Source organism: Colossoma macropomum, unplaced genomic scaffold, assembly GCF_904425465.1.
Source record: "Colossoma macropomum unplaced genomic scaffold, Colossoma_macropomum, whole genome shotgun sequence".
NCBI classification, from domain to species: Eukaryota; Metazoa; Chordata; class Actinopteri; order Characiformes; family Serrasalmidae; genus Colossoma; species Colossoma macropomum.
Window position 1 is genome coordinate 19,198,591 of NW_023494797.1, and position 14,848 is coordinate 19,213,438.

Consider the following 14,848-nt stretch of genomic DNA (forward strand, 5'->3'; position numbering starts at 1 on the left):
TTAAGTTTCTCCTCGGTGACCTTAATGTTTTGTCTATCTTTCTCGAAGCTCATCTTCACCACCATCAAGGCTGTCCTAAAGGCGCTTCTATACAGCTGCAGACAATATTCCCACAATCAAGTTTTCACAAGCGCCCAGAGCCCAAGGGTGCAGGCGGTCCAGCAGAGGCGAGGGTGGGAATTCTCCATACAATATCTCGCAAGGACAAGCTAATCTGTACTGATTTGAAGCTGCGCCAATAGAAGGCTTCTCTAATCCCTCATTCTTTTTATCAGAAGACTAGAAGGGAATTTCTCTTCTGTGTGAGAGGGGAGAGGGAGTTATTTCATGGCCCACTGACTCCACAGTTTTAGAGAATGGTTGTCTTTTTTTTTTTTCCTTTTAATTTCCAAATCTGTATGCAGCGAGGCAGCATTTTGTTCAATATTTGCTGCATGCATAGATTCACAGCAGGCAGAAATATGGAGGCAAAGTCACCTCTGCCAATTAGCACAGCTTTCTAAAGTTAGCAATACTGTGCTAACTAGTAGCCTGGAGGAGAGCTATTGTACAAAAATAAGCTACACAACAGCAGTGGAAATAATGAGATCAGGTACGTGCTATGTGTTGGGTGATTAACCCTTAGATTCACACTTATCACTGGCAATAACGAAGGCAGGCTGTTATTTTATTAGAATTATTTCAGGTTTCTGGAAACAAGTGGAGAAAAAAAGTGCCATGTTTATATTTTTGCCATGTTTTTGTTATTTCACCACATACAAACAAACGGAAAAGTCAGAAGGTCAGACCAATACAGAATGTAAACTGAATGGAAGCGGAATTCATCAGTTACTAAATATGTAATTACTTATGTATCCATGTACACTTGATACGACCTGGTCTAGGGTCAGGACATAACAGAGAATGGGAGTGGGCTCTCCCCCCAGACCTGCTGTCAGACCAGAGACCGGACACCACTTTAAACCAGAAAATTACAGGTTTTATTCCTTAAAAAGCTCAGACAAGTTGAGGTGATGGCTTCAGGGACGAGCATTTTCCAAAATAACAAACAAAACTACTCATGATGACGAAAAATTAACTAAACCTAAAAACAAAAGAATCAAAAGGACATTATAGCTACCCTAACTTCTTACATTACACAGGAGAAAACGGTAACCAAACCAAAGTGGCACCCATGCCCCTACTTTTCCAGTGTTCACAGGAGTTTCACATACGACGGCGTTTTAGGGCCACTGTCAATAAAAATAAAAATAGTAGACTTTGAGAAAAAAGTCGTAATATTTTGAGAGATAAGTCGTAGAATTACGACATTAAAGTGGCATTAATACCAGGAAAGGTCGCAATATTGTGGCCAAAGTCTTTGCGAAGTGAAGGCAGCACCTCCTCGTGTTAAATGAGGGGCGGTGAGTTGGTGGAGTTTTACTTTCATATCGATTCACCCATAAAGAAACACTCAGTCTCCCTGTCTCTCCTGCACATCAGCACCAGCCTGAAGAAACGGCTGAAACGGCTGAGCAGGAAACTGTTTATCTAGAATAAAGAGCCAGACGGACTCGGAGGAAACTGTCTGTCTGTGTTGTTGAAGGAGAATCTTAGGCAGGGTTGTTTACACGGCTATCAGGGGGCTACATCTCCCCCCATTCAAAGAGGGCATGAAGTTTCACAGACAGTGAGAATGATGATCAAAATGATCCACAGAGAGACAGGAGTGAGTGGAACTCTGGCGCCAGTACAGCAACCGAGACCCCAACGCGTTATAGCAGCCCCTTACAGTTAGCCCACTTTATCCTCCAAATATTACGACTTTATTCTCGAAATAGTACAACAATTTTTCACGAAATATTCCGACTTTTTTCTCAAAGTCTACTGTTTTTATTTTTATTAACAGTGGCCCTAAAACACCGTCATATTCACAAAATCAAACAAAGCTTTCACAAACTTTCAAAGTGAAGCAAAGAGTGGTGTGAAGAGTGCCAGCTTGGTCTGAAAAGATGTTCTTCCAGGTCAGGTCAAAGGGGAAAGTGCCCTGAATGTCTCCCAAAATGGTGGCTCAGCCACCTCCGTGTGCCCCCGTCTGGCCAATCATGTACCTGCACATAGGGGGACAGACAACAGGGAAAACACAGAATGCCAGCACAAGGCACACAAAACATATATTACGACCAGGGGCCACAACAGAGTCTCGGGCAAATATTACGCTTTTAATAGTCTTAACAACAAATCATTAAACAGACAGATGCAGTAAGTTAGTGTGGCAGAGTTTTTCACTTTAATTTCTTTAAATGTATTTGTTTAGTGTGTAAATTTGCAGACAGTCTTTAACAGTAAGAAGAGTCAGTATTGATCCACTCAGCACCGACGGCTTCAAACAGCTGAAAAATATTGCAGAGCTAGTTTATGTTTAATGTGAGACCAATGTGTAAGCATCTTTAAACACATTTATAACATGCTGTAATGTATTCATAAGGCATTATAAACATGGTTATAAATATTTATAAAAAAGAATTACACTGAATTACACTTTATAGCCATGTTTATTATACATTATGAATTGTTAATATAATGCATTATAAATAGTGTTAATAACATGTTATAATGTCAGTGCCAAAGAAGTCAGTCCCAGCTTGGAGAGCGTAAAGTAAAGACAAATACCAAGCTAACGGTGGTGTACATTACCTTTCCCACATTGGGTAAAAAACTGATGGCAGCTCTAGTTTAAACTCTGACATTTGAAGCCTGTAATGAGCTTTATTGTGAATGTTTTAGTGTTTCAGTAAATCCTTCAGTAAATACTTCAACTTGAAGCCTCACTCTGAACACTGGAGGAGGCTTTAGTACAGTATGCTTCACTTTACTTAGAGCGGACAAATACGACTTATGAGCTCTTATAATTTGTTATGATCAGTACTTATAATGTATTATGTTAACAATTCATAATGCATAATAAACATGGCTATAATGTATAATGCATTTTTATAAATATTTATAGCTATGTTTATAATGTCTTATGAATGCATTATAACATGTTATGAATGTTTTTATAGATGCTTACAAAGGTGACATTCATAGAAAGTGTTACCAAAACATTCTATTTCAGCTTGGCCCATTGTCCGGGGGTGTGCATACATCTAAATAGTAAAACAAAATGAGGGTAATAATGCTTAACTTCTACGGGTTAAATGTATAATTACATTACATTTTACCTTTGAGATCAAATCTAAGATCAGTTTTCAATGACACCTCAAGCTTGAAATATTTATCTGGATGCAAAATATGTGTCTGGCTCAGGTCAGATTCAAATTTAACCTTCACTTTAACAAATTTTACTCTTCATTTTCTCTTTATTTTATTCTTCCTTCCTACTTTCATTACCCTCTCATCACTACCTATTACTACCTACTTTCATTACTCATGCTGGAGTCACTCACTCACATTTATTATAGAAATAATCACCAAGGTCCACAAGGCCCACGCTCATGAGAATAACAGGAAACAGTGAACTGATTCAGGAAAATACAGTTTAGTGCAGCCAAAGCATGTTTAATTTGTTTGGCCAAAAGCTGTTTTAGGTTGTATGTTTAATAGGTTCTATGTAAAAAAAAAAAGTCGAATTTAGAGAGGTGAAGGCTAATGTCAGCACCACACAGCATGAAAACAGCATTGTATAGACAATTTAACCTGACTAACCAACTTTGGGATGTTTTTTTGAAAGCATTATTTGATGACTAAGTCAATTAAAATAGGATTTAAACTCAGTTTAAGACAATTCTTATAGCATATTACTTTATATTGCTTTACAACCACTGATAACAAGTTTTCATCTTGCTACATTATGCGCCCCTGTCAGGTTTTTATTTGGAGCTTTGAGCGATTATGGGCCGGTTTGGGTCAGTTTCAGACTCAAAACATGCTGATGTGGGTTGGACAGAAAATTCTCAGACTGTGTTTGGGTTCAGACCAAAATTTCAGGCTTGATAAACCTCTTTCTGCAGGTCCTGTAGTGGCTATACTGCCAGCAGATTGAAAATGGACTGGACATGTCTTTATTTACATAATCAAATATAATATTTGTTCCCTGTAACTCTGTTACCAGATGAACTAGGACTCTGTTGTCTCTCTGTGTGTGAAATGTTGGGACTCAGTGTTGAGCTGCTAGCAAGCAATGAGGGGCGTAAGGGGAGGGGTAAGACCCCCTGCTGTTAAAACGGACAACTGCAGCTTTCTTTGTATCTGTGCTTTAGATCATGTGCACTTGAGCTTTAGGTCACAAACTGAGGTGGTGCAGGTCCTGCAGAAGCAAAGCAGCCCCAGACCATCACACTACCACCACCATGTTTCACTGTTGGTATGATGTTCTTATGGTGGAATGCATTCTTGCCAGATGTAACAGGATGCATGTCTTCCAAAAAGTTTCATCTTTGACTCATCAGTCCACAGGATTTTGTCCCAAAAGTCCTGGGGGTCAACTAGATGTTTTTTTGCAAATGTAAGACGAACCTTTGTGTTCCAGTTTTGTAAAATATACACATTTCCATCAAATGCATTCCATCAATGTTACTGAAGAAAAAATTGCATAGATCAACTGAGGGTCCTCTAAAGACTGGAGACGAAATGACATTTAACGGCTACCATAAAAAAGGCTTTAATGATGCCTTTGAAAACAGCCTAACTGGAAATGGAATTCAAGTCAGGACTTTGACTCGGTCACTCCAAAACCTTAATTTTGTTAATTTTGAGTCATTCACAGGTGGACATGCTTGTGTGCTGCATAAAGTGCGCTTGAGCTTTAGGTCATGAACTGAGGTGGTGCAGGTCCTGCAGAAGCAAAGCAGCCCCAGGCCATCACACTACCACCACCATGTTTCACTGTTGGTATGATGTTCTTATGGTGGAATGCATTCTTGCCAGATGTAACAGGATGCATGTCTTCCAAAAAGTTTCATCTTTGACTCAACAGTCCACAGGATATTGTCCCAAAAGTCCTGGGGGTCAACTAGATGTTTTTTTTTGCAAATGTAAGACGAACCTTTGTGTTCCAGTTTTGTAAAATATACACATTTCCATCAAATGCATTCCATCAATGTTACTGTAGAAAAAAAAATGCATAGATCAACTGAGGGTCCTCCAAAGACTGGAGATGAAATGACATTTCATGTCTACCACAAAAAAAGCTTTAAAGCTCTAACTAAAGAGAACAAACTCATTTCACTCCAGTGTGAATAGTGTCTCTAGGTGCTGGCTTACTCTCCACTGGACCTTCCAGCTGGCTTGCAATTAGCTTTGCTTTAGCTTAGCACTCTTCTTCCTCTGTTTTCCTCAGCAGCTGTCCAGAAGCAAAAGCAAATGTGTTAGAATAGCAGCACTCAGCGCTCTAGAAATCTGTAACGTCTTTATTAAGTTCTGAGCCTCGGAGGCAGCTTCTGAGAGAGGGAGCAGAAACGAGTAAATAAAAAGAAATATGCTCTTCCAAGAATGTGATAAATGGATTGCTTTTATCTTAACATGAATCAGGCGGCTGACTTACAGGGAGCACCAAAGTAAGTCCCGAGGGTCTTGTGGAGTGTGTTTTCATATGTTTTTATAGTTTGGCTTAGCGATAAGGAAACACTTCATCTATTAAACACGTGGCGCGTGCACTCACAGGCATCCTCGAACGGCCGAGCACAGGCGAAATAACAACTCCTGTACACCTTCGTGTCCAGCTGTAACGAGCAGTGTGAGAAGTCGCAGGTAGAGCCCTGGCTTGTTTTTGTTTGTACACAACAAGCACATGAATTACTGACAAACATGCGTCTCTGAGGGCCACTTCAGGCTCTCTCTGTCTGAAATAATTGGGTTGCAATACTAAACCAGGTTTTGAAGTCAGAGTGCAATGGAGCTGGTGTTTTTCTCATTTATTTATTTTCTTGCTCGCTGTTAAAGGCGGAGATGCCGTGTCAGCCATTTATCATCTGTGGACGTTTACAGTATTGTGGCACAGGGCGAAACAGGTGGTAGACAATAGTGGGAGTACATGAGGAACATTCACTGAGTAAACACACACACTGCAGGGTCCATTTGTAAGCTACCATCACTGATGTAGGCCATAATGTGAACCTGCAAAAAACACAAAAATGACTAAATGTAATATATGGGCATGTCCAGATAGTGTCCAAACAGGCTATAACACATTGAAAAAAAGAGAAATACATGGGCATCAATATTTATTTTCTCTGGATTGTAAGGTGGTTATGTTTGCCATGGTAACCCAGGTTTGCACCAGCTCAGAGCTGCATCTCTGAGTTAATAGGCAGGCGGTAAATGTGAGACTGGAGGGAAGCATCGTTATAGGGGCACTCTCCGAAAGTGTGCTGTACACTTATCCCCTCAAGCAGGGACAAATAGTGAACTGAGAAACACACAGAATCCAAGAGGAAAGTGAAGAAACAAAGAGAAAGAAGCAAACCAGCACTCGTTGCCATTGACACCCTGGAAATTTCCAGTATGACTCGAATTTAACCTTCTGCACATGGCTTCTGAAGTAACATTTAGTTTGGTGATCTTGGGTTTTTCTGGCTGAAACACAAATTTCCTGACCAAGTAGATGTTTGAGATGCACACTTGGAGATCCAGGAGTAGTTTTTGATAACACATTTTAGTGATATGTCTAAAACTGCCATGAATATTTTGACAAAGTTATTATTATGTTAGCTGTCCTCCTTTCAAATGCAGCATTTGCATTTGGAATCTGTTGCTGGTAACTCTTAATATGAAGTTCAAGAGCTTCAGTGCCAGTGAAGCAAGGCATCATTAGGCTAAAAAAAAAAACCAACACACCCATCAGAGAGATAGCAAATACATTTGATGTGGCCAAATCAACAATTTGGAAATTCTTAAATTCTTACATTCTTAAAAAGAAAGAATAGTCTCTGAATGTGTGCTGTACACTTATCCCCTCAAACAGGGGAAAATAGCGGACATAATAATACAAAAGGGAAGTGAATAACAAAGAGAAAGAAGCAAATCAACACTCAGTGCCATTGACACCCTTACAAGTAGGACTCAAATTTAACCTCCTGCACATTTTTTTTATTTTTTTATTTTTTTATTTTTTTGTCTTCTCTGGTTACATTTACTTTGGTTGTGTTGGGATTTTCTGGCTGAAACACATTTGTTTTGACCAAGGAGATATTTGACATGCACACTTGGAGACTGAAGAGTAGTTTTAGATAACATCATTTAATATATTTACCTTGTATATATCTAATACATTCCTGAATGTTTTGTTACTGTCGTTTTAGTTGTCCTCCTTTCCAGTGTGGCATTTGCATTTGGAATCTGTTGCTGGTAGCTCTTAATAGCAAGCTCAAAGAGCTTCACTGCCACTGAAGCAAGACATCATTAGGCTGAAAAGAGAGAGACAGCAAACTTCTTAGATATGGCCAAATCAGCTATTTGGAAATTTTTAAATTTATACATTCTTAAGATAGAGGACTGGTGAGCTCAGACCACCAACACCAGAGGGTTCAGAGAACTAAATAACCAAAGTGGATGGCAGACAAACTATTTCTCTGGTGAAGAAAACCCCCCTTTTAAACAACGTGTCTGTGTCAAAGTCAACAATCAATAGAATATTTCACCAGAGTAAACACTGAGGGTTCACCACAACAGTGGTAAGCCTCAAAAACAGGAGGGATCAGATCAGAGTTTGCCAGAAAAAACTACCAAATAAAAAAGCCTGTACAGTTCTAGCACAACTTCTTATAGACAGATGAGACAAAGACTCAGTTGTGTCAGAATGATGGGAGAGAAGAGTGTGGGGAAGGGAAACTGCTCCAGAACGAAGGCATACCACTTCATTTGGAGGTAGTGTTATGGCATGTATGACTGCCAGTGGAACTGATTATTGATCATATGAAATGTGATAAAAGCAGCAGGATGAATTCTGAAGTGTACAAGGCAATATTATCTATCCAGGTTCAGCCAAATGCTTGAAAACTCAAAAAACCAACCCAAGGAAACAAAGAGAGAGAGATTTTTTAAGGCAGAGAAGTGGAATGTTCTGCACTGGTCAAGTCAATCACCTGATTAGAATCCCATTGAGCCTGCTTATCCTTACTGAAGGTAAAACTGAAGGTAAAACACAACAAGAACAAGCAGGAACTGAAGACAGCTGCAGTAAAGGCCTGGCAGAGCATCACCAGGGAAGAAACCCAGCATCTGGTGATGTGTAGGGGTTCCAAACTCCGGCCTTCACTGGCTGTGTTTACATGCGAATTTTGGCCATTGAATACAATCCGATTATAGATCAAGACTGAGGTGTTTATGCTCACTGTACTCAACAATCTGAAGAAAATCTCCATATACATACGTACTGCAAGTAATCAGATTCAGAATTACGTGCATGTGTAGAGAACCACTTAGTGTAGACGTTACCATGACAACCAGCATCAGGTGAGTCCAGTCAGAGTGCGACGAGCAGCAGTGAGCAGCGCTTGTGTTTTTAATTACTTTAAAATGATGTCAGAGTCAGGAAAACGTCCTTCACGTGTCCTTATTAAAGAAGGCCGAGAGGAAGACGTCGTGTTTTGAGACACATAAGCTGGACGTCCGTCCCACCGCCGTCTTTTAAAGATCAGAGCATAAACTTCGTCTCCTCTGCAGACCAGTTTCTGCTCCGCCATGTTGAACGGTATAAACTCTCACTATGACGCAAAGAACATGATCAGAACGGACTTAAACTTTCCGATAGGGAATGTAATCAGATACAGGCGTTTACACGGATATTATTCTTCTATTTAAGGATTATTTACAGGATTACCCACCTCGATCAGTCGGATAGAAATTGTATTCCGAATGGCCGAATTGGACTAATCTATTCCGACTGAGGTGTTTACATGTATTCTGTTCCGATTGAGCTATTAGCCAGATTATCAATGAATTATCAGGCTGCATGCAAACGTGGCTATTGATTGCAAAGAATTTACCACCAGGGATTAAAATGACAATGTGATTTATGATTATGTTAGTTTGTCTGGTTACTTTTGGGTCCCTAAAAATTGGGGGAAGGGGGCTTTGTCTGAAAATGGTGCCAATTCCTAGACCATACATCTGATTTGGTTGTAAATGTTCTCAAATTAAAGGTGAAAGTCTGCATGTTTATCATTTACATTTTTTCAGCTTCAATATGCTGCAATAAACAGCTAGAATGCAACAACTTTTTCAACAACCAAATATTAATAAACCTGGCTGCATTTTGACATTGAGACATTACTGAATAGCACATGGTCCTTTGAAGGGGGAGTCATGGGCTAGAGGTTAGGGAACCAGTCTGACCGTAAGGTCGCTGGTTCGATCCCCTGAGCTGACAGTACGTGACTGAAGTGCCCTTGATCAAGGTACCTAACCCCCAACTGCTCCCAGGGTGCCGTGGATAGGGCTGCCCACCGCTCCGGGCAAGTGTGCTCACTGCCCCCTAGTGGGACTAATAAGGGTAACTTAACTTAGGGGCAGTCGTGGGCTGGAGGTTAGGGAACCAGCCTTGTGACAGGAAGGTCGCTGGTTTGATTCCCTGAGCTGACAGTACGTGACTGAAGTGCCCTTGAGCAAGACACCTAACCCCCAACTGCTCCCAGGCTGCCGTGGATAGGGCTGCTCACCGCTCTGTGTGCTCGCTGCCCCCTAGTGTGTATGTTGTGTTTCACTGCATGGACGATAAAACGTGGAGGTGAAATTTCCCAGTTGTTGGACTAATAAGGGTTTCTTAACTTAAACAAGTGATGAGTGATGATGGTTAATTAAGGCTGGCTTTACATGATAAAATGTTTGTTCAGCTTCAATTGGTTGAAATTTACATGAAACTAAGCTTAACATTGCATTATATACAGTCCGCTTGACCAGGTCAGTGGAGCTTCTTTTCTTTTTACCACTGTGTTTTTCACTGCTTGTGCAGGTACGTCGGTCATGAGGGTCACCGCCACTGACGCTGACGATCCTGGCTATGGAAACAGCGCTAAACTCGTCTACAGCATTTTGGAGGGGCAGCCTTATTTCTCCATTGACCAGTACGATGGTGAGTGTGCTGCTTTTACACAACTACACACATTCACACGTTTCTCTGCAAAGCCCAGATGCTCATAAATTGCAAAAATCATGTAAATACATCCTAATTGTTTCATTTTAATCTGATCAGAAACATTCCCTCCCCCCCTTTAGATAACGATGCTTGTTAATGATAATGCTACACATGCCTGAGTTGTTTATTCTAGCAGGCCAGGTCATCTTTTGATATGAATAAAGGTGGAAAATGATTTTAAGTAATTAAATAAACGGGAAAAATGCATCCGAAAGACAAACAGAACTAGCGCTGAACAGAAATGGCGTGTGAAGTAATGCACGCCTGCTTGATTTAAATGACAGGGCTATCTTTGAATTCCATCTGCAGCTCTGCTTCTTTTCAACCTTGACTTTGTTTTTTTCCTAATTGCATTTTCAGCCGACTTGTTAACAGTGTCTGTAAGCAACATGATTAAATAATGGTGAAATTACATTAATAAGCAATGAGATGGAAATGAACAGCTCGTAATTTGGAAACACAACAGACAATAAACAAGGCCTGTGTCTGTCCAAATTGTATGTGCATATTAAACAAATATAGCTTGTGTTTTTTTTTGTTGTTGTTGTTGTTTTTTTTTTTCCCGCTCTCTAACATACAATGACTGCTCCACGACACAATGCATTTCAATCACTCACTGCCAGTCAAAGTGTGGAAATGCAAATGGTCGAGGGAAGTTTGAGGAGCTTAAATTGAGTAGCAGCGAGCGCCGTGCGCGTGATTACTGAGCACATGCAGATGGCTCATTCAAGTGAGCCAGATGTTTTAATGAATGTTAATGAAAAATAAAAGGTAAAGGGAAAACAACCATTAGGATCCATTTGACACTTCCAGCACGACGTAGGAAATGAGACGCATTCAATAAATAAGTAAACATCATGCTTCAATTCATCACTGGCTTAATTGTTGGCAGAAATCTTCCCAAATATCTATGGAAATTAATGTTTGTGTTTCTTCCCCTCTCTGATGATGAGGAATTCATTTGAATACTTTAAGATTATACTGGATAAAGAGGCTATATGCATAAAAAATAGCTAAACAATGACGTTCTATGCATACGTCTTACAAAGTTTTGTCGAATTAACACTCGCCTTAGTTGCATTTTCATATCTTATAGGTTTTCATGTTTTTTATGACATGTTTACGTCGTTTGGAAATGGAATTGAAATGGAAATGGTGGAATGTTACATGTTTAAGCAGGAAAGTAAAGTAAATGGTAAAGATGGAGTAAAACCATAATAAAAATTATTGCTTTCTTTTACAGCCCATGTTTATTACTGACTACATAAGCGCTTTGTGACAACTGATATAAACCTAAACATTTATAAATACTACGTCCACTAGAAATTATTATAAAGTTTGCATGTGATGCTTGATGACATGTTGACATAACATATACACTATATGGACAAAAGTATTGGGACACCTACACATCACACCTACAGGAGCTTTTATGAATCCCATTCTAAACCCATAGGCATTAATATGGAGCTGGTCCCCCTTTGCAGCTCTAACAGCTTCCACTCTTCTGGGAAGCTTCCTACAAGATGTTGGAGAGTCTGTGGGAATGTTTGCCCATTCATCCAGAAGAGCATTTGTGAGGTCAGACACTGATGTTGACGAGAGGCTCTGGCTCACAATCTCCATTCTAGCTCATCCCAAAGGTGTTCAGTGGGGTTGAGGTCAGGACTGTGTGAGGGCCAGTACTCGGCGGTACCACTGTGTTAGTTTGGTGGTCTACCGCTTCGTGGCTGAGCTGTTGTTGCTCCCAGATGCTTCCATTTTACAATAATAGCACTTACAGTTGTCTGGGGCAGATCTAGCGGGACAGAAATTCCATAAACTGACCTGTGGCAGAGGTGGCATCCTATGGCAGTGCCATGCTAAAAGTCACTGAGCTCATCAGTACGACTCATTCTACTACCAGATAAATAACATTGAATAGAAATTATATTAAACTGCTTATAGTAAAATCTAATGTTGTATTGTATAGTACACTTAAGTTTTAAAGTGTTACTAAAAAAATACCCATAGTATTACTATGGTATTTCATAAAGTTAATATTCTGGAGAGGTTTGCGTTATGACAACAACACCGTGCTTATTAACATTTTAATCATCTTCTTTTGCTTTATTTCCATATTTTCTCAGTGGTAATTGTAGTCAAGTGTAGTTTCTCGTTGCTGTCCAGTAGTTTCACATTAATGTAGATGCATTATCTTATCACTCGACCCCAATCTCACCAATAAATGAGTGCAAATCCCCAAGTATACCCACCTTTGAAGATAAACTCACATATATGTTAGCCTGTTTTTATCCTTTAAATGTGTATTTTTATTTTCAGAAGGTAAAAAAAAATAAATAAATAAATAACTGCCACGGTCATGTACACTTTAAATGATCAAAACTTCATAGATCAGTTTTACAGACTTCATGAGGAATGAGCCAATAGAAACGACTTTAATGTCTGTTTAAGTCTTTTACACATTTATTCAAGTTTGGAAATACGAGGTTTTATTGCGACAGTGACAATAAACTCTTAAGTTTTCTGAAGGTGAAAGAATCATGTACACTATTTTTGTAGCACTCTATCATGTCCTCCAAAGGTGAAAAGCAGCAAGAATAGCAACTGTGAACATTAATAATAGTGCAATTGTACTTGGAATAAAATAGAATTGCACAATTACACAAATTATTATTATTATTATTACTGAGTGCCATCCAATTTCTGATTCTAATCCAAATATGTTAGTGTATATAAAGTTAAAACCTTAGAGATAAGACTGGTAACATGTACAGCATATATACTTTTGCTTCCTCCCTTCTACCTCTCCAAACAAAATAGGGAAATAAAATCGGTAACACTTTCTATGAATGTCACCTTTGTAAGCATCTATAAACACATTCATAACATGTTATAATGCATTCTTAAGGCATTATAAACATGGCTATAAATATTTATAAAAATGCATTACACATTATAGCCATGCTTATTATGCATTATGAATTGTTAACATAATACATTATAAGTACTGATCATAACAAATTATAAGAGCTCATAAGTGGTATTTGTCTGCTGTAAGTAAAGTGAAGCGTACTGTACTAAAGCCTCCTCCAGTGTTCAGAGTGAGGCTTCAAGTTGAAGTATTTACTGAAGGATTTACTGAAACACTAAAACATACACAGTAAAGCACATTACAGGCTTCAAATGTCAGAGTTTAAACTAGAGCTGCCATCAGTGTTTTACCCAATGTGGGAAAGGTAATGTTCACCACCGTTAGCTTGGTATTTGACTTTACTTTACGCTCTCCAAGCTGGGACTGACTTCTTTGGCACTGACAGTATAGCATGTTAGCAACACTACTTATAATGCATTATATTAACAATTCATAATGTATAATAAACATGGCTATAAAGTGTAATTCAGTGTAATTCATTTTTATAAATGTTTATAATCATGTTTATAATACTGTATGAAGGCATTATAACATGTTATAAAAGTGTTTATAGATGCTTACAATGGTGACATTCATAGAAAGTGTTACCATAAAATCTTATATTTGGGCAATTTTACACTCTCATGCCAGTTTGTAGACCAATTTATGTTGCTAATGATGCTAACTATGCACCAACCAATGCATTTAAAGGTTATTTCATTTTTGATGTATTTCCTCCTCTGTGGTAAATCACCGTAATCCTCCTCCCGTCTCTGGAAAGCCTGGACGTGTCTTCCTGAAAGCTGCCACTGCGTCATGTTAGGGCTCCAGACTGCACTGCATTTTCTAGCACTTCAAATAGCTTGCAGTAAAACACGCTCAGCCTGGCTTTGGCAGCATGACCTGCCGGCTGTCCAGAGTGGCAGGAGCTTTACAGGAGGTCCTTTTCTTCCATCAGCTTGCTTCCTCAGCTGATTTTCCTGCCTACCTTTTCTAATAGCCTTCCACAAAATCCAGGCAGTCTGCCACCAGGAAAAAGTCTTCACTCAACTCGCTGTGGCCTGTTAGCTGTTAGCTGCTGCTTCAGTACAAATGATGTGACCTCCGTGGAAGGGCCAGAGAGACAGGCACTCAGACCGGCATTACGAACCAGGCAGACAATACAGATTTACCCACTGGATGAATTATTTATATAGAACGGGCCCAAATCTGGCCCAGAGTGGGACAAACATGGGCTTCTGCAAACTGCTTTAGGTTTCATCAACGTTGTTTATTTTGAGTGCTTTAATATTATCAAGTAGCATTTATTTATGTATTTATTTATTTATTTATTTATTTATTCATTTATTTATTTATTGTATTTTTTGCATAAACATTCTTGTTTTAATTGAATTTTTGCATGTTCTTTTTTATTCATGATTTTATGGGTTTTATTATTTTATTTTATTCTATATTTTGAGTGCTTTAATATTATCAAGCAGCATTTATTTATGTATTTATTTATTTATTTATTCATTTATTTATTTATTGTATTTTTTGCATAAACATTCTTGTTTTAATTGAATTTTTGCATGTTCTTTTTTTATTCATGATTTTATGGGTTTTATTATTTTATTTTATTCTATTTATTTTTTTTTAATTTTATTTTATTAAAGTGCATTAACTTGGCAGAAACCCTGTATCATTAGCACACACAAAAATAAATAAAAAAAAACAAAAAAACAAAAATGTCTTTCCGAAATCTTGAAGATCCAGTTTGATTCATAATTTTAATTTATGATCCTGCTGGTCGACTTCTTTGCCTGAATGGATTATTCACA

General features: G+C 38.7%; 1 protein-coding gene across 1 annotated transcript in view; it reads left to right on the forward strand.

Moving 5' to 3' along the window:
* The window catches only part of cdh8 (cadherin 8), a 214,747-nt gene that overhangs the window by 145,736 nt on the left and 54,163 nt on the right, over positions 1 to 14,848 (forward strand). The window contains exon 4 of the mRNA XM_036584468.1: positions 9,932 to 10,051. Coding sequence (XP_036440361.1) covers positions 9,932 to 10,051 — 120 coding nt within the window. The remainder of the gene's footprint in view (positions 1 to 9,931; positions 10,052 to 14,848) is intronic.